Source organism: Gorilla gorilla, chromosome 4 (genome assembly GCF_029281585.2).
Source record: "Gorilla gorilla gorilla isolate KB3781 chromosome 4, NHGRI_mGorGor1-v2.1_pri, whole genome shotgun sequence".
In the NCBI taxonomy this organism is placed as follows: domain Eukaryota; kingdom Metazoa; phylum Chordata; class Mammalia; order Primates; family Hominidae; genus Gorilla; species Gorilla gorilla.
Genome location: NC_073228.2, coordinates 51,821,070 through 51,845,121, shown reverse-complemented (window position 1 = coordinate 51,845,121; position 24,052 = coordinate 51,821,070). Strand labels below are relative to the sequence as shown.

Sequence of the window (24,052 nt, the reverse complement as noted above, 5' to 3'; positions counted from 1 at the left end):
AAAAAAGGGTAAGTGAACAAATACATACTCATACATGATCACGTTTTTAAGAAGCTACCCTTTGCAGAAGTAAACAAGAGAGGAGACTTTCAGGAAGCTACTGATGGGGACTGGGAAGGTTTAAAGCTATGGCTTTGGTAAGCACCCCAGTGAGCTGTAGGAAGGCATTGTAAGAGTAGATTCTGCAGCATCAAAGGATAATTCTCTAAAAGAGGTGGGTGTTTTCTCAATTAATCTAAATTCTGAGGCTTTCAGCAGTTGAGGGCTAGAAACAAGATCCAAAGAAAAGAGCCATCTTCACAACACTTAAGAAAGGTGACTGACTGAGCCATTAGGCTCATGATGCTAAATGGTCCAAAAGCCTTTGGTGGTGTGATATGGACAAGAAAAAAAATTAATACACAAACCACGTAACACCATTAAAACCAAAAAACATTTTTTCATTTAAAAAAGTATTTAGAACACACAAAACAAGGCAACACTTATTCTTTTTTCTCATCTTCTGGTACGGGATCTGTTGGTGGCTCCTCCACTGTTGCACTGTTGCTCTCCGAGCCAGTGTTACTATCACTGGTTCCTTCCTCTGCCATACTGTCGACCCCCTCCTGCCCACTCTCCTTGTCCTCAGGAGTAGACGTGCCTTCTTCACCATTCTGTTGGCTCTCTGTTGTTTCTTCAAGGTGTGTCTCCTCTGCAATCACACATTTGTCACTGTCAGTTCCAAGATGAAATTTTACTCTAGTTATGCTGACAGTATACAGCTGTGCTGTCCAATATAGAAGCCACTAGCCACATGTGGTTATTAAATCCCTGAAATGAACCAGTGTGACTAAAGAACTTTTAAGAATGTTGGAACAATTTGGGTATGAAAATCTACTTTTTAGCTGTAAATGAATGAAATTTATTAAATAAATGCAGATCAAATACTTCCGATGAAAATTTAGCTTCTGAATTGAGATGTGTATAAAGACTGTTTAAAAAAAGGAAAGCTGATTTTAAAAATGTTCCTTCTGTGTTGAAATAATTTTATTTAGGATATGTTGAATTAAATAAAACATATTGTTAAAACACTTGTTTTGCTTAACTTTTAAAAATATGTCACTAGTAGAAAATATAAAATTTCACGTGACTTGCATTTTATTTCTGTTGGACAGTGAATGAGAGTTAGTCTGTAGTGCTATGGATTAAACGAGGAGAAAGCAGTTGTAGAAATAATATAAGGTTGGTCTTTTAGACACTTTGTTTAAAGTCATGCTGGGCTGTTTCCTGTAAGAAATTAAAAGCATGAGGTTTTAGCTCTAATAGTCTCAAACGATTTTCTTCAGGTTTTTTCCTTGAACTAGGACAGAATCTGAGTAAAGACCTGCAAACCTTAAGCATAAGACATGCCCCATTCATAGATGCCAAAACAGAGGCAAAGGACTGAGTGTTCGTCTAGTTGCAAAATTAGCAAAAATCAGTTATTTTAATTTTCAAGCTCATTTTAACCACAAAAATGTGCTCATGCTCCAAATTCATTACAATAAAAAACACATTCATACAAAACAGAAAGAGACTCAGATACTGAAACTTAAAATATGACTATTTCAAATGTTAATCTGCTGGATTAAATTTTGCAGAAATACCTGGTAAAGATATCTATATTCCATTACATGTTTTCCAGATGGTTGTCATTTGAGTACAAAGTATGACACTCAGAGGTTGTCATCTGAGTACCAAGTATGACTACTGTCCCTCCCACTTCTTGCAACGATGCTCCAGGAAGCCTTTGGTTTTGTTTTCCATAACTACTTTTAGCTTAGTCCTGTTTACACAGTGTACTAGGCAGTGTTAAAACAGTGCTATGAGGTAAGGTGATCTCAAAATCACAAGTGACGATCAATGTAATCAGTACTTTATGTAAGTTTTATTTATACAAGTTATTTTTATTTTTTTTTACCTTGAGGGATGCTTTTAATCAGGAAAATCAGTATACCTAGAAGTAAGGGTTTTTCTAGGACAGAGCTGGCAATTTTTTTCTGTAAAGAGCCAGATAGAAAATATTTTAGACTTCGCAGGCCAGGCAGTTGTTGTTGCAACTACTCAACTATACTGTTTTATCCCCAAAGCAGCCACAGACAGTATGTAAACAAACAAGTGTGGCTGTGTTCCAGTTTTATTTACAAAAACAAGTGGTGGGCAGGATTGGCTTACAGGTATTACTTTGCAGAATGCTGTCCCAGGACACCAGACAATTAATCTTAACGGTAATAACCACATCTTGATAAATAATGTAAGCATTTAAAGGTTAAAATATTGAATGTCAATATCATGTCAAATTTAGTACTGGGAATCACCCTCAGTGGCAGGTACCAGAATACTTGCACTTAGAAAGAAAAACCTAAATTAAAGACAGCCGTACAAAGTCTTGGCACTGCCTCTGCGTTTGTTGCTAGTGGGTTACCTGTCTCCATCGGAATGTTCTCGTCGTCTTTCTTCTCCTCGCCTTTGTTGGCTGCTTGTTCTTCCTCAGGAATGATGCTGCTCTGACTGCGCTCAGCTTGCTCTGCGGCCTCCTTCTCCCTTTCCTCCTGCCTTTTGCGGGCCTGTTCCTCTGCCTGTGCAATCTCAGCTGCAATTTTCTCCATATCCACTTCTACTTTCAGACCACACAACTAATCAGAAAAAAACAGAACTCTGTAATGTTTTTTCCTTATAATTTTTGAGCCAGATATATTCTTTCAAAAGTTGGTTTTCTTGCCTATAAACTATATATATATATCTATACACCTGTATGTGTGTGTGTGTGTGTGCAAAAAAAATGTGGTTCTAGGTCTCTTCTGAAACTCCTGGGTCTACAAGAAAAGAAAGCAGCTCTAGCAGTTGTATAATATAGGATATTCCAGAGCAGCTGGTGAGGCAAAATAGTGAAAGTTCTGGGGTATACATAAGGCTTCCGTTTTACATTTTGGGCTACCAACTAGATTTCCTTGTCTGAATGCAAAGTGCAAATTATAAATTACATTTAATGACGACATTTGATGAATAAATCACAATAAAATGAAAGTAATTAATGACTGTATGGGAGTTTAACATATCAGAGGGCTCTAGCATTTATAGGCCTAGTAGATATGTGTATACTCCATGATATTTCAAATTTATTGCAATTTTGCCAGAGAATGGGAACAATCTTATAAAAAAAAGATCTTACAGGTTTATTATAAAGTTAGCCCTGTTTCAAAGTGAACAACATTCAATAAAAACACTATTTTGGAAAAAAGAATGAGGAAAAATAAAGTAACAGGTATAGTGATAAAAGTATAGTTAACATATTAAACAGATACCCTTTTAAGTTCATTGTTAAATGAATCTGTGCTTTCCAGGAATTTCCTCTTCTTCTCCTGGTGTCGTTCCTCTATTTGAAGAAGTTCAGCTTCTAGTTTTCGCTGCAAGACAGGATCAGGCTTCATAATTGTGTCTCATTTTTTAATGGTCCATACTTGCAAACAGTGTACCAAATAATGTTTTGAACTTTAGATCATTTATTACATGAGTCTAGCTAAGATTTAAAAAATACAAAATGCAGCACAAAGAAATGATTATGATCAATAGGTAAATGTTAAAGAATACTGTTTCAGGCCTGAGCAATTCCTTGGGAAAAAATATTTAGTATAGCAGTAAAGATTGATAGGATGCCTCAAAATTCTTAAGTTCACATGTATTTCTTAACGAATATACTTTCCATTACAAGGTTCTATATTATAGTTTTTAATGACAAACTTATTAAACATCTGGGAAAGGTCCACTTCCTTAAACCTCTTCTCCAAATCAGGAACAGGTTAGATTGACATATTTAACAAGTAGATTTAGGCATGGTGTAGGAATCATATCACCTGGGTTTTGTGGTACAGGCCCATCTTATTGAAATGAATGTTTTATGACTTTACCTGATGAACCATTAAGGACTGGACCTGCCGTTTGAGGACCTGCATTCTAGCTGTTGTGACAACTGACCGAACGTCTGGCACCACACTCTCACTAAGAATTTCACTGATGAGGCGGTGGTTTCTCTGGAAACGGGCGGTGGCTGTATGCTTCATTGAAAAGCCATCATCATAATCTGGAGTGAACAAATTGTTCTGGAAATTAGGTCACCAGTAACCATAAAAAGGAGTGTAACAATGTTAACACTTAATTACCAAGGAACTATGGCCTTCACTGGCCTAACAAGTGGACCTGCCCAGCGTCATGGGAGCACTGGGGCAGTTACTTGATAAAAACCATACAGAGGACGTAATGTGTTCATTGGCCAAGGTAGTAATTTATCTCACAGTCTTTAAGTGATAATGTTGTGTCTGAGAAGGATTTGGCTAAAACATAAACGAGATACAACATGTCTCTTCTGGCTTCGGAATCAATGTGAAGGCTGTATGTGATGGCAGTGATTGAAATTCTGCCCAATGTTTCACTCTCTTGGTAGTAACTTAAGGCATTTAACAACTAATGAACAACATATGAACTGGGCAGTGACTTTGTCACTGTAGCACTTTAAAAATGAATGAAAATGCCCATTTGTAAAATTATGACAGCAGAGAATACATCACCTCTAACAATATTCAGTTTCCCAGGCCCTCAAGTAATTTTATAGAAGAAAAATAAATGTCTGATTCCAAATTTAATTTTTGTCAGTTTACACTTAGCAAGCTGTTGTCAGTGTGTAATGGTATGACCCAAGTTCATACAGTATGGGTCTGGTTTATACGCTTCTGTTTCGTTTTGAGACAGAATCTCCCTCTTGTTACCCAGGCTGGAGTACAGTGGCCCAGTCTCAGCTCACTGCAACCTCCACCTGCCAGGTTCAAGTGATTCTTGTGCCTCGGCCTCCCAAGTAGCAGGAATTACAGGCGCATGACACCACGCCCGGCCAATTTTTGTATTTTTAGTAGAGACGGGATTTCACCATGTTGGCCAGGGTGGTCTTGAACTCCTGACCCCATGTGATCTGCCCATCCTGGCCTCCCAAAGCGCTGGGATTACAGGTGTGAGCCACTGCACACACACTACAGGCTTATTTTTAATAGCTATCTAGTGTTTCCTTAATCTCAGTCTTTGCTCTATCACCTTCATAGTTTTTCATATATCTACTAACAGCCTGTACTATCGTTTACTTAATATTTTTCTTTAAACTAACTCTCTTAAAAAAAAAAGAGCTTTCTCTTTAGTAATACATATTAAAACAAATGCTCCTCTCTGAACCACTTAATCACCTCAGTGACCCACCAGACAGGGAGGAACCACACTTAAGAAAACCTTGTTACAGAGGAAACCCTGTTACAGAGGCCTATGTTGTGCTGCTATGTCAGTTTAGCACCTCCCTTATTGTCTGGCACTTAAGTAGTTCCTAAAATTCTCATTATTATAAATACTACAGCTAAAAACTGTTGTTTTTGTAAAAAGTTAAAAAAATTACTTTTGTTTCCTTTTGAGTAATTTCTTTAGGAAATAAACTTCTGAAATTAAAACTATTGGGTAAGATACAGTTTTTTTAAAACTCTGTAACCTTTCTACTTTTTAAGAGTTTTTCACCTTTAGGGTTATATATGGTACATCTGTGCTACATCTGTCTAAATTATCTGTTTTTGTTGTTAGCTTTTGTTTTCTTCTTTCATTTATATGGCCCCAGTGTTGACCACAGATGGGGACATAAGGTCTAAGCAATTTGGGCTTGTTCTTCTTTGCATGTTAGTCGTCTGCTTCCTTTTCTGGGGGGAATGGCTTCTCTGGTTATGATCTAATTGAACAGCTATTTATCCTATGATGAAGAGGCTCTCACTGAATAAAAGCCTTCATTGTCTTGTGTGGATAATTGCACATGCCCTCTTTTTTTTTTTTTTTTTTTGAGACTGGTTATTGCCCTGTCATCCAGGATGGAGGACAGTGGCATGATCATAGCTCACTGCAGCCTCGAACTCCTGGGCTCAACTGATCCTCCTACCTCAGCCTCAGTTGGAGTAGCTGGCACTACAGGCACAAGCCGCCATGCCCAGCTAATTTTTAAGTATCCTGTAGAGATAAGGTCTTGCTGTGTTGCCCAGGCTGGTCTCAAACTCTTGGCCACAAACGATCCTCCTGCTTCAGTTTCCCAAAGTATTGGGATTACAGGCATGAGCCATGGCGCCTGGCCATGTCTATCTTTTGATAGTCCTCTGTTAAAGAAGTCAGTAGCTGTTGTACTTCATGCAGATGCCACCTTTCTCTTACGTACATTTGACATACATTTCCACCTCCCAAGTATTCCTCTTTCTAATCATTTTCGTACTGGTATGCTAAAGACATTCTCATACTGGCATCTTAATTGCTACCTGAACTTACTAGCAACTTTAAGACCCAATCTTAAAGTTAAAAACATAATAGGCCCAAGTTTCAGACTGTTTCTGAGTCAATCTCTTCAGTCCTTCTCAGTGTTCATGGTGTTAATGAAAGCTTTAGTTATTTTCTACTTACGTTGCTAGCCTTTGTTTCCTCTTGTACTGACCTCCATCCTCCCAATATCTGTAGACTGGATTGTCTTCTGTTTTTTAGTTCTGTATGTTTCTCTTTCATTAATCACCCCATTTGAGTAATTAAAGTGTGAGGATGCTAGTGTGTCTTTAGCACTGCTGATTCTGCTTAACATTCAATACTGTTTCTATTCCATATTCTATTCTCTATAGTATTACATTCCACTGTCGGTATTTATGAGAACATTTGACAATATTCCAGTACATTATTTTTAAAAATGACTTCTGTTTTTCCCCACTTTTATCAACTTATTCTTGTCTTCAGGTACTATTATTGCTTCCTCCCTCATTGATATTGTCTTTAAAGTTCTTATAGCCTTCCTCTTTGTTACTGCTACTTTAAGATGGGATCTTAAATCATTTTCCTGATGTTCTTGTCGCTTGCAGCTACAGCTTCTAACCTTTTGCACATCATAGCAGTATACAGAGAAACTATTAATGTTTATACAGCACACTAGATATGTGGTTGAGTGTGTTCACACTGCAGGTGGCTATCTCTGGGTCTCCTTGCAGCTTCAGACCCTGCCTGGCTGCACAAGACCAGAACAATCAGCACACCTGCTAACTACTCATACAGAATGGCAATTAGGAAGCTCTGCCATTCGTGTGCATGTATAAAATTTGTATGGGTATACCCTCATGTACACCCATACAAATAGTAGCATGAGCTATATTTATATATTCTTATTGGATTTCTGAATTAAATGGAAAGGAAACTTCATGTTTCCACATACTCATTAGCTTCTCCCTTAAGAGCCTTTAATTCAGCGAATTTAGTGAACCAATAAGAAAACAAGATATAATTAGAATGCAATTAGCTTTTTAAAAGCAGATGAGGCAAAATCCTGATTGTGATTTAAAAACCTTTCGTGCATTTTGAGTACAAAGATTTTGATAAACAATAAATAATTTTTGCTATTTTCTGCACTGAAAAGGATATTTCTTTTTCTTGTGGGAAATTCACATACAAATCTTACTCAATATAACCAAAATACTAAGATGATACTTAAATTATGCTTTCTTTTCCATTTAGGATAAGAAATAAAAACTTATACTTAAAGAGATTTCTCATATCTTAACTCATAGAGAAAGCATAAACAAAACCCCACTTTTTTTCTTTTACCATCTGGATCTTCAGCAGGCTGAATGCTCATGTACGGTTCTCCTTTCTCCATGCGAGATTGTCTCTGTCGACTTTCTTCCTCTAAAGCAGCTTCTGCACGACTTTTTGCATTTATGTAAGCAAGGTACGCGGGGGAATTATGATAGGCCTTCATAGATTCATTGTACTCTATCTGAAATTCAAATGTTTTTTGGTTTTATAATTAACATTTTGCAGGTTATAATGCAGACCTATGTTATCTCACTTGAATATCAAAAGATATGATGTAAACAGGGTGTTGGGATAATTATCTCCTTTTTACAGGCAAGAAATCTGAGGCCTTGAGAAACTGACTTGACTCAGGTAGACAGAGCCTCAGTACTGCATCAGTGTTCTGACCAAATCTTATGTTACTTTTATAAATAGCCAATGTTTTATGTACTTTACACATTATCTATCCCACTGTGAGCCCCTACCCTACCTTTTCTGCTTCGTATTCGTTTAAATATTCTTGTTTTTCTTCATCAGTGAGATCTCGCCACATGCCACCAATAATCTTGCCAATCTCCCACAACTTTAGGTCAGGGTTGGAAGCCTTTACTTGGTCCCAGACCTTAAAAAGAAAACAGATGAAATGTTAATACTGATGTCTAAACGTATAGACCTTTAAAAATAGTTTTTAATGTGGAAACTTTTCAACATAAAAAGCAGAGAAAACAGTATCAAATTTCTAGGTACTCATCAGCCTACTTCAAAAATTATCAAGAACTGGCCAATCTCAAGTTATCTTTGCCCTACTGGATTACTTTAAGATAGATCTCAGACATCACGTCACTCACTTATAAATACTTCAATTTGATAAGCAAGAATATCTCCAATCACTACAGACACTTAAGATGAGTTACTTCAATAACATAGTCTACGTCTCTAAAAGTTCATGTGAATTTAGAAGAAAAGTGCTTAATCTGCATAACACAGTACATCATATTATCAAATACAAATATAATAGTCAAGATCAAAAGATTTAACATTTCTAGATAGTGGTTATAATGCTCTGCCTTTTAATAAAGATATTGGCTACTTTTTTTATTTTAAGAGTAATGTAGGCTCATCACCAAAAAAAAAAAAAAAAGGAAAACTTGAGGAAAAGAAAATAAAAACTACCATAAGCTTACTGCTTAGAGATAATTATTGTCTTCTGTTGTTTTCCCCCTTCAAACTAACATGTGGTTGCTATTATTTTTATAAAAATGAGATATTAATTCATGTAGTCTTGCAGTCCTCCTTCACTTAACATTTTCCTCACGTCATTAAATATTCTCCAAAAGAAATGACTTTAATGGCTATAGAACATTCTATCTTAAGGATTTTAACAGTTTATTTAATCACGCTCCTCTTGTTGGATTTTAGTTCTGGAATTCTGAAATCAGAACTAATTGCTTTAAAAACCGTATTTTTTTGGACCTTTCCTCTGAATATGCACAGAAAAGCTGGCTAAGCCGATCTAAAGTTGGATGTTAAGCAAAGAAGAAGCAAAGACAGTGTCCTCACTCCTTACCAGGTCCTAAGCACCTACCTTTCTGCTGTACCTCATGTAGGGCATCAGCGGCTTATCTGGTGGCTTTGGGGGTTTTGGAATCGTGATACCAGAGGATGCCTACGAAAGAGTTAAATACATTCATTATTCAACTGTCAGGAGTTCACTGGCAAACTGAAAAGAGAGTCCCTTAAAAAATTCTAATGCGCCTTTCTTCTATTCGTCCAAATATTTTCTCCACTGAAAATAGCTATCACTGCAAATTCAGAAATGTTCAAAAGAAAATGACTTTAAGCACATAATTTTTAAATGTTTTACTTAGCAGTTTATTGCCAATGCTTTGAGAACCTGGCTGCAAGAACAAATAAAATATTACACAGTAACCCATACATTGAAAATATATGGTTATATATCAACCGTCTCACGTTCAGGACATTACCTGGTACCCTCTTATTCTGCTCAATTACCATTACACATACAGTCAACACTTGATTATCTGCAGCAGGATCTGAACCCTTAACACTTACCATTCTCACACTGTCTACAGGGGCCTTAACCTATTAGCACTAGGAATGTACTCTCAACACCACCACAAAAACAACTTCCCAGGTTCAAAAACAAAAACAATTAGTGAAATAACAAACCACCTTACCTCCTTTGCCAGGCTAGAGATTTTATTTCTCTTAAGGTTCTGTCTGTTACCTAGTGGTTTTCTTGTAAAGGGGAATGAGAAGTGTGAATTAAAAGTCACACATTGTTTTGTCCTGAGTCCTAATCACAGTGTAAAAGCAAACAAGTTTATCAGGAACAGAGAAGTGGCAGATATGGGGCCTGATTACGTTATTTTTGAGGTCTTATATCAAGAAGCTCCATTCCATTAAAAATGTTCAGGTTTATAGGAAAGACAGAGGAAAAGGAAAGATGTGATGTACAGGAAAAGAGAGACAGAAGAAAAGGAGGTGGAGGGAAGACTGAAAAATATTTTTTAAAAAGGTAAAGCAAAAATAGGTGAGAGAAAAAATAAAAAAAGAAGGAAAGAGAAAGATAAAGTGATCAGTTTTTCCTATGGTTTAAAGTCTAGATGAGATTCCAGACAGCCTCTGGTAGACCACCCAGATAACACCCATCTAAAAGTATCTATTTCTGAACTTTTTAGTCTCCTGTTAATATACATGACTGCATTTGATTAAAGACCCAGAATAAGAAAAATCATTGCTATTTCAGACAATTTGCAAATTTTCAGGAGATCTCTGATATTGACTCTCCCTGCTAGGCTGGAGAAATGAAGTGTTGGCTTTATTCTAATTATCGAAAGACAGGATTGGCAAATCCTTATAAGAAAACTAAAGTAACATTTTGTTCGCTTCCCCTTCTGTTGTTGCTATGATAAAACCCCAGAGATACTCCTCCACTCTGGGCTGGGACCCCAGTCATAACCTTATTTTTCATTTGAGGGCTCAGGGATTAGCATGTTTGTGTCCTTTTCCGCTATGATCAAGAAATGTTTCCTCTTCCTACAAGGGTCTCTCTCCATCCCTATAACTCTACTTCTTCAAAGCATTTCGCCTTGGAAGCAGTATTTCCTCTCTTTCCATTCCTCCCATGCATTCTTGTCACACCTCATGCTAGTGCCCAGGTAGACAGACACTGTTTTTGGCCAGCAGTGGGTAAGAGAGTGAGATGGCCAGGGGCATGGAAACTGTCAAAAGTGGTGGGATGGGCAGCCAATAAAGGGAAACCTGTATCAGGGTCTGTAGTTCTTTCAAGGGGAAAGGGAATTCCTATAAGACTAACCTTATGGATTCAGAGGAACAGACACACACAAGTCTGCTTCTTCACACATAAAGTTACTAGAAAGTATTTCCAACTCATATCCAACACAAACCTTCAGAATTCCATGAAATGGATTACAAATAAAGTTGGAATTGTGCCCATAACTGAGGTGGTAAGACCACTGTCAAAATTTTTTGAAATTAAAGAGGTAAAGAATTCTAAAATGCCTATGCTTCCGAGCTTTAATATGAATTAAAACACTTTAAAAACACAGTAGTATTTGCTCTTTGATATTTTTCAAAGAATCACATTTTATATTAATGGAATTGCTATTTCCCCTCCTTTCTCCCAAAGAAAGGTACACAAATCATCTATATATTGAGACCAGTCAACTTACAACAACAAAAACCCAAACTAAAAAAACCACCCCAAAACAATAATAAAGTTAAATTCCAGATGGTTTTCAGGATAGTAAAGATTTATATCATTACACACCTCCAATTTATTTAATGTCTCAGACAGACATCTTTCCACAATGTCTTAAACATTTCTTTAAAAAAAGTTGAACATACTTTAGACCCTTTCTGGATAAGATTCAATTAGAAACAACCACTGTTTTGCTGTGCTGTAACCCTCTGTCAGATGTCAAAATCTGTTGTTGACTCTTTCAACGGCCTAGGGGCTATGCTTTTGGAGAATGTGTTTCCATTTCTGAACTGTTTCTTTCCTTGCTACTATCAGGAAACCCACCTCTAGCAGCAACTCTCTTTCCAATTTTCTGCTTTCAATTTCCAATGGGGAGGCGGGTAGAACTGTGCTTACAGAAGAGCAAGGTCCTAGGAAATCTCCTATGAATAAAGTTCATGGTTTTGTGAAATTTATCTTTGTTACTCAGTTTTTTGTTGTTGTTTCTTTTGCAATTCTCAGCTGTTTCTCTAGCAAGAACTTATTTAAGAGCTATCTTCTGGGGCAGAATTTCTATTAATGTACAGAAATAGGCTGTTTTTAAAGACATTTTTGTCTCAATGTGTTTTCACACCTGTACTTAAGAGAATGCTAATCATCATCTGAATGAAGAACTGACTAGGAGTGAATTCCATCTTGTAGCTATCATAAGCACTCCAAAAGGTCTCGACATGCTATACAAAGTATTTATTGTCTGAGAACTACCCAAGTATACTGGAGTCATCAGGGAAACCCAATGTTCTCTACAGCCTACCACAAGCTACTGGACAGGGCTTCACAGATTCATTCCTTGAAAACCACTAATGCAATCTGCGCACAACAATACCATACAGGAGCTTCCCCTCACCCCCAAAAGTAATGCATAACTAGGGTCACAGTAAAATCAAAATGCTTTTATTATGGTCAAAATCAGAGCCATTGAGTCCTAACAGCTTAAACTAGATATAGAAAGCAGGGCAAGTAGTGTAAAACCTCCACATTTTCGAGGCCCTTCTTCATATAGCAGTTTGATTATACTTCAATTTGGTGTTAAGACGACAATAATACAAAGTAAATCTCCACAAAGGACCAAAACACCAAATTTTCCATGCCCAACAACTCTCTATAATTAATCTACTATGTAGCTAGTGTCCACGCCAAATGTTCAGTTCTTAACATTCGCCAAGAAGGAATGGGAAGAAACAGATGAGTGACTTCAGATAGGGAGTGCACTTTCTCTTCCTAGTCTCCATCGAACAATCTCACTTTTTTAACAGAGAATCCCCCACAGCTACATCCAAGTTAAGAGCAAAATGCTTACACAAAACCAAAAGACAAATTACTGTAATATTATAGTTATCATTTCTATTCCATTAACATAGATAATCAAGAGGTGACTGTATAGAGCTATTAAATGCAATCATTCTTGTTTACTGCCCGTGAAAAAATTGCTGCATTAACATTAAGATCCATGATTGATTCTGTTCATTGTTTAAATTGAAATGTTCTTTATCATTTGAAAACCTTGCCATCCATTACACTTGTGAAACAACATGTTTAGGCCAGGGAAAAACATGTATTGATGCACATAAAAATTGTATGCATTGTGAAATGCATACATACACACACTTCGTCAGAATTCTTTTTCAGATACCATGAAATATGCATGGCACATAAAACTTGATATGCTTATGAAGTACAAATTATGCAGAAACAATGAAAAATTTAGACAAACAAAACCTATCAAGCTAAGCAATATGCTTATCAAGATAGACATTCATTTGATAGCTACAAGCTTTCAGTTCCAGCTTGACTACAGGGTGAGAGGGCTTTTTTGAAGTTACATTAATAGAAGGCACTTGTTATTTATGAATACAGCAAACAAAAACCAGGTATTAAAAACTTTACAGCCATTCTAGGTTGTATAAATTCTCACCAACACTACATTCCAATGTAGTATTTGACTTTTGGATTTTTTATCTTTAGTAAGTCATTTTTATAATTATTGGCATTTTTTGGTGCTTAAACTTTTTTGAATGAAATTTAAGATGATTCTAAACTAAAAGCTTTGAAGTGTATCATCCAATTTTGGTATCTTAGGCTGATCACTTAAATGAAACATGCTAAGTTTCAGAAATCCTATCTCTTATACTAAGGATTAGAAATCCACTTCTCGTTGTACATATCTAGTCTGATACTTCAAATTAATTTCATTCAACCTTCACTCTGCATTTCTTTGAGGTGACATTAAAACGTTTTTCTCTTTTTCACTGTAGAGAAATGAGTCTTAGTTAGAAGGTCAACTATTAAATCCAAAAGACAAATAACTATGGGTAGTGATTCAAACTGGTGTACCAGCCAAAAGCTTTCCAGCCCTGAAAAAGCCAGGTCTGAAAGCCCAGCCTCTACTAGAAACTCAATCCTTGAGACTAATGCCAATCACCTTATAAAAATGAAAAATACTCTTTATGTCAAAAAGGATATTTTTACCTTAAGAAATTCTGTTTGTTTACATACAGTATAAGCATCAAGTGCTCAAGGCTTTAACCCTACCAACCACCAAACAGAATGGATTTTTCCTTTCTTCTGTATACATTCCAGATCTCACTATTTATTTTTTCAGTGTGAGATGCTACAACGAATGTTGAAAATAGTCAAAAAGCTAGGTTAAAAAAATTTTTTTAAATGGCTGTGCTTATGATTCAAAAAGACCTAATTCTGAAGGCATTTCTGGTCAATTCCAGTTGTTTGCCGGATGCTGTAATAGTTGATTCTCCTACCGTGACCCGGCTGTTGGTGCCCGGGTTCCCTCCCAGCCTGTAGTTGTTGTAGGCGAGATGACTGTATGGATTGTATCCCACAAACCCTGGTGTGCTGGGCATTTGCTGATGGAAACAAATGAGACAAAAACACGAATGAGAAATGAGCTCAAACGAGGAAAACACAGAAATGAAAAATGATCTGCATATGGCATGCAAAAGCAACCTGAATTTAAACAAGCAATGATGTGTTGTAATTGTTCTTTTTTTCCACTGAGGAAATTAAATATTTTTCTTTCATTGAGAAACCTGTCTGCAGTGTCTTTTGGTTGTTTTTCTCTTTCTTTTTTGCAGGGGCTGGGGGTGTTTGTGTGACTGTGAATGTGTGTTTTGTTTTTTGAGGTAAGCAACACACTGAAGTGTTTAAAACATTCAGGATTACTTTATGGTCAACAATAGGATAAAACAACTTAGCAATATATGAATACTGAGATAGGAAGGCTTTAAGTGTGATAAACTAGAACTCTGAAAACACTACATGCAAAACAAAACACAATTTATTTGACATGTGGATGCCACCAATGTATTTATCTACTAAAAACAAAAACAAGAAATGGATCTGATTTCAACGACAGTTTTAAATCATTTTATATAATGTGAGAAATGAGTAGAGACTCAAATCGGGAAGCCAGGATTTGTCAATTGAAAAGAACATATGTTGGATTTGATGGATGTCACATACATGATTTAAAACAAAGACTTGTAAGAAATGCATGGATTTCATTCTGGGGTACTATCTGATCTTTTTAACCCAGTCATTCTTTTATAGGATTTCTCTTCCATCTCTTCTTTGATCCATCTTCCACTGGTCAATCATGAAAACATTTCTGCATTTTGTCTCAATGTGAACTACTTTTTTAGTTTATAGACTTCTTTTTTCATCTAGTTTCCTGATAGCTCTCACCCTTTCAAAATACAACTGCTCATTTCAGCAACAGAACCCTTGGTTTTTGTGAATTATGTATTGATGTAATCACAAATGGGCTCTTATATAGCAGTAGCCTTGGGGCTAATACAATGACACTCAATGTTCATGAGAACCAAGGCATAATGCATAGAAAGAATATAGTAGAGAGAGACCAAAATTAGGGTATTTTACCTTGTAAAATTCAATCAAAATATGTGACAATTTCATTTTTACATGCAATTAACAATATTGGTCCTTAATTGTATAATGTAAAATACACTTAACACATTCCAACTAAGCTGTAGCTGTTACAAAATAAACACAATTTCCTAAAACATGCCGCTGCACATATCCTTAGTACCCAAAAGAAAGACATTTAAGCAGATATTACATTTGATACTCTTTAGGAGAAAAGAGAACGGCTGATCAATTTCTAGTCTATACAGTTAGAAAAGACGCAAATAAAGCATATTTAAGTAGGCAAAACACAGTTGAAGTATCAAAGGCATGAAAGAAGTGTATATTACTTGCAGCGGTACATTTGGGTGGCAGAGGTGATAGTGGTGATAGTGTTGGTAGTGGGGTGATGGTGGTGGTGGTAGAAGTAATGGAAAGAAAAAAGGAAGGAGAATAATTCATTTAGTATCCATTCTGTTGGATGTTTTAATCCCTAGTCTTCTATATTTTGTGTGTTAATGTGAAACTATAATGACACAAAAATATAACTAAAGAAAGGCAAAAAAAATTCCTTTTTATGCATAATAAATTATAAGGGGACACTTGGTTTTTGAAATATTTTAATCTCAAAAAATCAAGTTTGTCCTCAAGATGATGCATTGTCAGAGGCATTATTTTTGTCAAAATGACACCTTCAAAGGTAGCATAAATAATAAGAATCACTGTTCAACATTATGAGGCAATAATGTTATAAAAATAAGGGAACTAAAAAAAAAAAAAAAAAAGGAAAGCAAAACATTATAATTATACCATTTCCAAAGCTGAAGTACATGGTTAGCTCTTTGAGGTCAGAATCTCAATTGTTCAGCTCCACCTGTATAGCCACTAACAGAATGCCATGGAGATGGTCATAACAAATGTTCTTTGATTTAAGAAAGAAAACAAACCAAGCATAGGACTTTATAGTCTACTGGAATTAACTTTAGAGCCTGTATATGACATAAATTGAGATGAGAACATATGGTACGGTATCTCTTTTTAAAAGTATCTCACTAAAGAAAAATTGTTGATAAATGTAACTAAAATATGTATCTGAGGGTTAGTAAATATGAGTAGTTTTTTAGCGGAGAAAACTAAGTTACACAAGGACCTAATTAGTAGTGAAAAGTAGACTAGCCTGAAATTTAGGTGGTAGGGGGTACGGAAGGAAGGATTAATATTAAAGAACTAATTTTGTAGAATTTGGTCATGCTAACAGTGTTTTTTTAAAAACAAACAAAACCCCCCCTCCAAAAAACCAACAAGGAAGCCATTTCAGCAAGACCTGAACAGTTACTGCTAAATCTGTTTTGTGGGTTGGAAAATTATTTTACATGCTGACCAAGCTGGGCCAGAGCTTCCTGGGTGAAAAAACACGTTCACAACTACTTAAAACATATATACTTCCAAACCAATAAAATATAATTTATGGAGTGGAATAAGATTCAATAGCAAGATCTGCCCCATAGATAATGAAATCTTTACTTGAACAGCTTGAAAATACTTACAATGAGTAGTTTCAGAAGCTTTATTGTTTAATATGAAAATTTTATAGAGACAAGAAAGGAGAGAAAAAACATAACCAGTTGAAGGTTAGGTTTAACAAAATAGCCAGAATGAGCATTCACTCAGTAACAACTTAAAGACTCTTAATAATGAAGACTAATAAGAAAGAAATGGTAAAACTTTCACTTATTTCCCATTCACAAAGAAAAAACAAAACAAACTGAGCACAGGAGGTTGGAGTTTTACAGTACTGTTTCTTTAAATGTTGGGGTTGGTTCAAGGAAAGATGCAAATAATTATTTTATTTAGTAGGAAGTGCTTTTTTTTTTTTCTTTTAAGCTGAATTTCATCCTGTTGCTGTGATGATTGAGTGACTGTCACTGGAAGACATCTGGGTTTTTGTATCAAGGCCAGACTTGGCTATTACATTAACAAGAAAATTAAAACTTACTGTTGCAGGAGCTGGGGTGGGAGGTGGGGCATAAGATGGTCTTTCTGTTTGAAAGAAAATAAATAACTTCTTGTAAACAACTGAGATATAATACTATGCAACAAAACTACCAATGGTCCTGTTTTGAAGAAAAAAAAATGAGAGTATTTTGGAATTCCCACTTGCTAGGGCATTAGTCTCTTATTAACATAGATTGATAAATATAAAAATTGAAACTTACTTGACATTTTGGAAGATTAAGTTCTCAGTTCCTTAAGAATGAATCTGAGACACTAAAATAAAAAAAAAAAGGAAAAAAAAAGAGAATCAAAACTCAGCAAGCATACGAGAATGTTTTCCTAATGAATAGGGTAATTTAATTGGTATTTCTGAGTAAAATTACTTCACCTTAATTCCTAGTAATTAAGCCTTTTGCATATTTTAACTAGTTCTTATAGGTCATTTGGTTGATTAGAATTAAATGACTAAAATAAAGTACTGGGGATATTTAGAAATGTACTTTCAGGTTTTTTCTTGTGATACTAAGCTACCTCTTGTATGGAAAACATTTTGCTGACGCCATGTAAACATTTCATCAGACTGATACAAGGATGAGAATAGAAAGTGATGTATTATCAGGGTCCAACCCAACAAGGCCTACCAGATACTGACAACTCCCTGATCAGCAACTGTATCATGCTTTTGGGATAACAATTTTTATTAAAATCAGGCAGCATTTTATTCCTGGAAGCAGTGCACAAGGTAATTGGTATGACAATGAACTTCGCATTCTCTTATAATGGTAAATAGCTTCATAAATGCTGGGAATAAATTTTGAGAGTCTACCTGAAAAACTTTTATTCATCATTCACAGCCCATTTCAAAATTTTTCTCCTCAACGGAACTTTCTTGATACATTACCTGGGCAGAATTAACTGCTCCCCCATCTGTATTCCTATACAGTTTACACAGATCTATATTATTATAACTTTTTTTTAACTTGTCAATATGGCTAGATTGTATGCTACTTGGAAAGAGGGACCATGTCAGGACCTAGCTCAATTCTTAGGAAATTTTTTCCTAGTATTACCAGCTCACAACATAACCAGGCACATGTGAGCTTGTTCTTTACATCAACATACATCACAAATAGTGAGGTACAAAAAGACAAAAATTCATCTTTGGAAAGAAGGCAAATAAACTTCTATGACTATTGGAGGTATTTGCAACCAAACTTATGTGGAATAGATCTGATTTTTCGCTTCTATTATTAATTTTAAGGAAATTCCCTGGAGCATAAGGAATGAGTCCTGGTGTGGAAAGAAACAGTTCATTTTCTCAGTGGTCCAACCTGAGTCTTTCCCTCTTAAAGAACAGCCAGAAACCTTTGAGTCTGGTGTAGATTTCCTTTCTGCTCACATTAAGGGAGCTGTCAACATCCAGCAGGCCTCGCTGCAGGGGACCCTGACAACTAACATAAGCTCCCTGTACGTTATACTTCATTGTTAATACTTTAAAATTATTGCTCTCTTTTGCTAGAATATAAAATTTAAGAGTGGGCTTGTACATTTGTCCACCGTTGGATCCATCTTTGGTGCCTGGCATAAAAATAAATACCCGATAAATATTTGTTCAAGAAATACTTTATACGGGGTACGCTTATGACACTATTTCGCTTAACAGTCACAAGTACTTTATATGTACAGCTATCCCCATTTTACAGATGAAACAAGGGAGTCTCGGAAAGTTTAAACAACTTGTCTGAAGCCATATGCAGCCAGGAAGTGCCAAAGTTGGGTTTCAAACCCAGGCCAAACTATTTCAGAGCTCTGCTCGTCTCTGTAAGCCACACCGTGAGTCCTCAAGTCGCTGCCTGAACCAATGGGGGAACCTTCTGCCCGGGGCGGGGGGGGCGGGTGAACCACGGACCTGCCTTGCCCACGGCTTCCTGAGGTCGCTCTCTTTGTCTTGGAGAATGTACTTTACTAGCAACTCCCCTAAAACGGGGTATTCACAGGTGTTTTGACCAATTTCGGGGGACTGGCCTTGCCTCCAAGGAGGGGGCCCCAGATGGGACTCCCTCCCAACCCTCGCTCTGCTAGGCCTCAAGGAGGCCTCAACCGGCTCCTGGCTCTGGCCCCACGGCCAAGCCTGAACCCCAGCAACCCCCGGGAACTCGGGGTCTAGCCAAGCGGGGACACCACGACTTGCACCCACCGACCCGGTCCGTCCCACTTGGAAACACTCACCCGCGGGCAGAAAAAGCGCCCGCAGCTCCGGCTTCGCTTCCCTTTGTCCCGCGCACGCCCCGCCCCTCGCGTCCGGAGCTTCCGCACTCGCACTTTCCACACTCTTCTTAATTTTTTTTTTTTCCCGGGCCCCACCCGACCCTCTTTAGAGAAAATAACCTTCTATTGAAGATGCGGTGATACTTAGCACACTCAGGGATTTTTTTCAGGACCCATTGGATCCTCAAAACTCCCCGAATTTTGATACTTTCCCAGCCGGGCGCTGATTCGTCACGGCGAAGAGGGCCGAGGAGGCCCGACTTAACGCAGGATAGGCCTGGGTTTAGCGGCTGTGAGGAGCCGGAGCCGCCGCAGCGACCGAGGAGGTGGCGGGAAGTGCCGAGCCTTGCGGAGGGGCGGTGGGGGCCGCGGTGGGAGACGGCGGATGGCGCTCAGCGCGAGGCCGCGGAACCACTGTGGCAGCAAGCAGTTCGGCCAGACTCCGGCTGAGCCCGCCCCTGGAGGGGCCCTCCCGGACTCCGGTCTTTCTTTCCTTTCGGCTGTGGGTCAGAGTCTACACTTCACTAAACCTTGGATGGAGGCGTGGAGGACTTGCTTCGCGGCGTTTGCGTCCTCGCAGGCGCCTCGCAGCGCTTCCTGCCCTCACGGCGGGGGAGTAGCTTTGGCGAAAAGCAGCACGAGTTCTGCAGTTTTTCCAAGCGCTTTTAGGGTGTAATCGTCCCAGGTTTCTAAGCCAAGGCCCGGAGAGTTGACCCCCTCGCAACAGCTTGTGTGTCCTTGCAGCGCCGCGGGTGCCACCTGGTCTCCGCCCCAGCGCTGCCTCGGCTCCTTCGGTTCCCACCAGCGGGAACGATCGTCCTCACTTTCAGCTTAAACTCATCTGTCCTTCTGGATCCAGCTCAGAGGTCTCTTTGTGATGCCCTCCTGGAACTTCCCCCCTAGTAATCCTTCCTTTGTATTCCCGTGGCTCTTTGATAATAATGGTTGGAGTCCTGAACCCGACCCTTTGTATCGGACCGTGTTTGTCATCTCCAGTGCTTTATGAAGGCCTTGAAAGCAAGGTTCAGCCGTCTGTATTGGTCATCTTCCCATTGCCAGTGCCTACGAAAGGCTTGACCCATTCATTATTAGACGCTCAGTAAGTGTGTATTGAGGCAGCCCTCTGTGCTACTCCAGGGCTCTTTCCACTAAATCATGAGTATGTTGGTTTACCAGATGGAATGAGTAGCCTCTTCTTTGGATACATAAACACCCGATGGATATTGTGGGCCACTGTGGAGGGAGAATGAACATATGGGATCCCTGACCTGTGGTTACTCGAAAACACTTGACATTTAGAGAGAGAGGCTGAATTCTTGGGCTTCCCGTAGCCCCCATCCTGAGTGTGCCAACAGAGACTAGAAGCATCTCTAGTCTGCAAAGCGAGGAACAAGTGATACTCTGTCCAATTTTTCCAATATTGTTATACTCATGAATAGAGATTAATGAAATTGAAGAGCATATTCAAGAGAAAGACTAAAGGAGAGGTCGTCTGCCCCGTGGACAGGCAGCTTGAGTGGTGCTTGAGAAGATGTATATGAAATTGCTTGTTAAAAAAATTCATGCCTGTAATCCCAGCTCTTTTGGGAGGCCGAGGCGGGCAGATTACTAGGTCAGGAGATCGAGACCATCCTGGCTAACACGGTGAAACCCCGTCCCTACTAAAAATACAAAAACAAAATTAGCCGGGCGTGGCGGCGGGCGCCTGTGGTCCCAGCTATTGGGGAGGCTGAGGCAGGAGAATGGCGTGAACCCGGGAGGCGGAGCTTGCAGTGAACGGAGATGGCGCCACTGCACTCCAGCCTGGGCGACAGAGCGAGACAACGTCTCAAAAAAAAAAAATTGTATATATATATATGTATATATCTAACAGAGACATGTAAAGGATTAATGTACGATACACAAAGGCCTCAGAAGGGATTTCAGTACATTCTTTTTCTGGCTTTGTCCAGCAACTCCAGCCTGGTTTCTTCCCTGCCTTTGGGATTATGGTGGGAGGATTGGGCGAGTGCAGTGCTGGGAAGGCGCTGTGTGTTGTCTCTAGGCAGTCCTCTGAAGAAAAACTGCAGGTTTTGGATGTTAAGAATAAAGCACCCTATAGTAGGAAAGGGATGGCCCAAAAACGGCAAAAAGGGAAAGGAGGGGACCTAAGTGGAGCAGTGACATTGTCTGATACACTTTCTCACTGGGTTTCTGCTCAGATGTCACCTTCTTAATAGGTGTTTCCTGACCTTTTAAAAATTGCATCTCATTCCCCAACCCCCGGTGTCTGTTCATGGCCTGTGCTTTACTTTTTCTGTAGCACTTGTCGCTACCTAACATACTATACTTCTTATGAATTTATTTTGTTTTGTCTTTTTCTTCTTCTTTTCTTTTTTTTTTTGAGACGGAGTTTCGCTCTTATTGCCCAGGCTGGAGTGCAATGGCGCGATCTTGGCTCACTACGACCTCCGTCTCCCGAGTTCAAGTGATTCTCCTGCCTCAGCCTCCCAAGTAGCTGGGATTACGGCATGTGCCACCACACCCTGCTAATTTTGTATTTTTAGTAGAGACGAGGTTTCACTATGTTGGTCAGGCTGGTCTTGGACTCCTGACCTCAAGTGATCCACCGCCTCGGCCTCCCAAAGTGCTGGATTACAGGCATGAGCCACCGCGCCCAGCCGTCTTTTTTTTCCCATCAGGGTGGAGATTTTGACATCTGGAACAGTACACAGCACATTTAGATGCTCAATACTTGTGGAGTAAATAAATGAATGACTCATTTTCTTCGCTTGGTTCTTTCTCTACCAAAGATTTGAAAAATTAAGAAACACCAGCCTGGCAACATAGGGAGACCCCATCTCTTAAAAAAAAAATTAGCCAGGTGCGGTGGTGCGCATTTGTGGTCTCAGTTATTTGGGACGCTGAGGTGGGAGGATCGCTTGAGCCTGGGAGGTCAAGGCTGCAGTGAGCCGTGATCATGCCACTGCACTCCACCCTGGGTGACAGAGGCCCTTTCTAAAAAAAAAAAAGAAAAGAAAGAAGGATATAGGCAAGAGATAATAGAAAAATAATCTGTTCTCTAGTCCTGAAGAAACTAAAACTGAAGAGTGAATTATCCAGCAAGATGGACTTTACTTATTATGAGTTTTTTCCCCCAAAGGAAATACCAGAACATATGCTCTTGCCTTTAGAAGGATATTTATGGTAACTACAGGACAGATGTTTGGAGTTGTGATTATTCCCAGAAAATTTGGGATACAGCATCAATATGACTATTTAAACTAAATGTAACTATAAGGGTAGTTGGGAGCACTCACATGGGACCAGTGGTTAACCCCAGAGATAATCTTAGGCCCAATTAAGACCTAACTTAGGCCTTAGTTTTCATTCTGGCAGCAAGATCCAGAAACGTGGCCTGCTTTCCCCTCTGACACTACTCATACTTTTTTGGGGTTCTTCTTTCCCCAAGACAGGGAAGCCAAAACTAAGTAAGCTAAGGTTCTAGTCCAGATCTCTTTGAGTTCTTTCCATTGTTCTGTGGGAAGAAACTGGTGATGGAGACAGAGTTAGGGGTAGGACTGGGAAGAAAGAAGAAAAAAGGAGAAAATGAGACAGAATAAGGAAAAACCTGAAGTCCTTGGACACCCAGCAGTCCATGAATAGGCTCTAAGTGATCTATGAACCCTTTAAAATTATACTCAATTTTTTATGGGCTTTTTTCCTGATAGGTTAATTCTTTCATGAGATTTTCAAAGAGGTGCGTGACTCAAGAAAGATTATGAACCAACCACTGAGCCATGGAGTTTGTAGTATGTTCTTTTGAAGCTTTTATAATGGATTTTTTTTTTTTCTTAAACAAGGGAAAGCGAGAGCGAAGCTTTACTTGACCCAAATAGCCTATGAAAGTCTGGTTATAGACAAAATGATGAAACAAACTAATTTTCTCAGCTGTTTCTGTGAGAGCGGAAGGAGTTATGGGTATTCTGTTTTCTATAGCTGGAAATAGTTGTGAAATATTGAAGTTTAGCAGCTTTCCAGGACAGAGTGATTCACACTGTTTTACAGAATTTAAAAAGCACGGTTTGCTTTGAGAACCCTCTATGTTGCCCTCAAAATAACATGGAGGATTTGGGACATGAGTGTTGCCACATGGTGTGGAAAAGGATGAACGTTGAAAACAGGGTAGAGCTGGAGAATCTGGGGTGTGGGGTCTATTATCCACTGATAATATTGGGAGTCTAGGGCACAGTAGCCAAACGAGATTGTTGCAGGCCGTATCTGGGCTGCCTCCTGTTTTTGTAATAAACCCTTATTTGGACACAAGCACCTTCATTTATTTACATATTGTCTTTGGTTGCTTGTGGTTACAAGGGAAGGGTTGTGTAGTTGTTACAGGGATCCTATGGCCTGAAAAGCCTAAAATATTTGCTCTCTGGGCTTCGATGGAAAAGGTTGCCAAGCCTGGTCTAGAGTCTAAGCATGTGAGGGAAACTTGGAAAGCCTTGTACT

General features: G+C 38.6%; 1 protein-coding gene across 8 annotated transcripts; it reads right to left on the bottom strand.

Annotated features, from left to right (window-relative positions):
• Positions 1-419: 419 nt before the first annotated feature.
• On the bottom strand, positions 420-21,509 carry SMARCE1 (SWI/SNF related BAF chromatin remodeling complex subunit E1). Of its 8 annotated transcripts, none has more exons than XM_019027956.4 (12): positions 19,523-21,509; positions 17,515-17,566; positions 17,295-17,338; positions 14,176-14,280; positions 9,218-9,298; positions 8,123-8,254; positions 7,663-7,834; positions 3,927-4,099; positions 3,324-3,425; positions 2,444-2,654; positions 1,940-2,018; positions 420-1,266 (listed from the first exon to the last, which is right to left on the bottom strand). In XM_019027956.4, exons 2-11 carry the CDS (start codon positions 17,519-17,521, stop codon positions 1,954-1,956), a joined length of 1,092 nt encoding a protein of 363 aa, XP_018883501.3. In that variant the 5' UTR covers positions 17,522-17,566; positions 19,523-21,509; the 3' UTR covers positions 420-1,266; positions 1,940-1,953. The 8 variants fall into 8 exon arrangements, with proteins under 8 accessions (XP_018883501.3, XP_063561904.1, XP_018883500.3 ...); XM_063705835.1 differs by having other exon boundaries at positions 547-691; XM_063705834.1 differs by having other exon boundaries at positions 420-2,018.
• Between the last annotated feature and the right edge of the window lie 2,543 nt (positions 21,510-24,052).

Coding starts and splice junctions, on each gene's coding strand:
- SMARCE1 (XM_019027955.4), bottom strand. Junction 7,835..8,122: donor ACGAATACGAAGCAGAAAAG/GTAGGGTAGGGG, acceptor TTTGAATTTCAG/ATAGAGTACAATGAATCTAT. Junction 3,426..3,926: donor AGTCCTTAATGGTTCATCAG/GTAAAGTCATAA, acceptor CCTGTCTTGCAG/CGAAAACTAGAAGCTGAACT.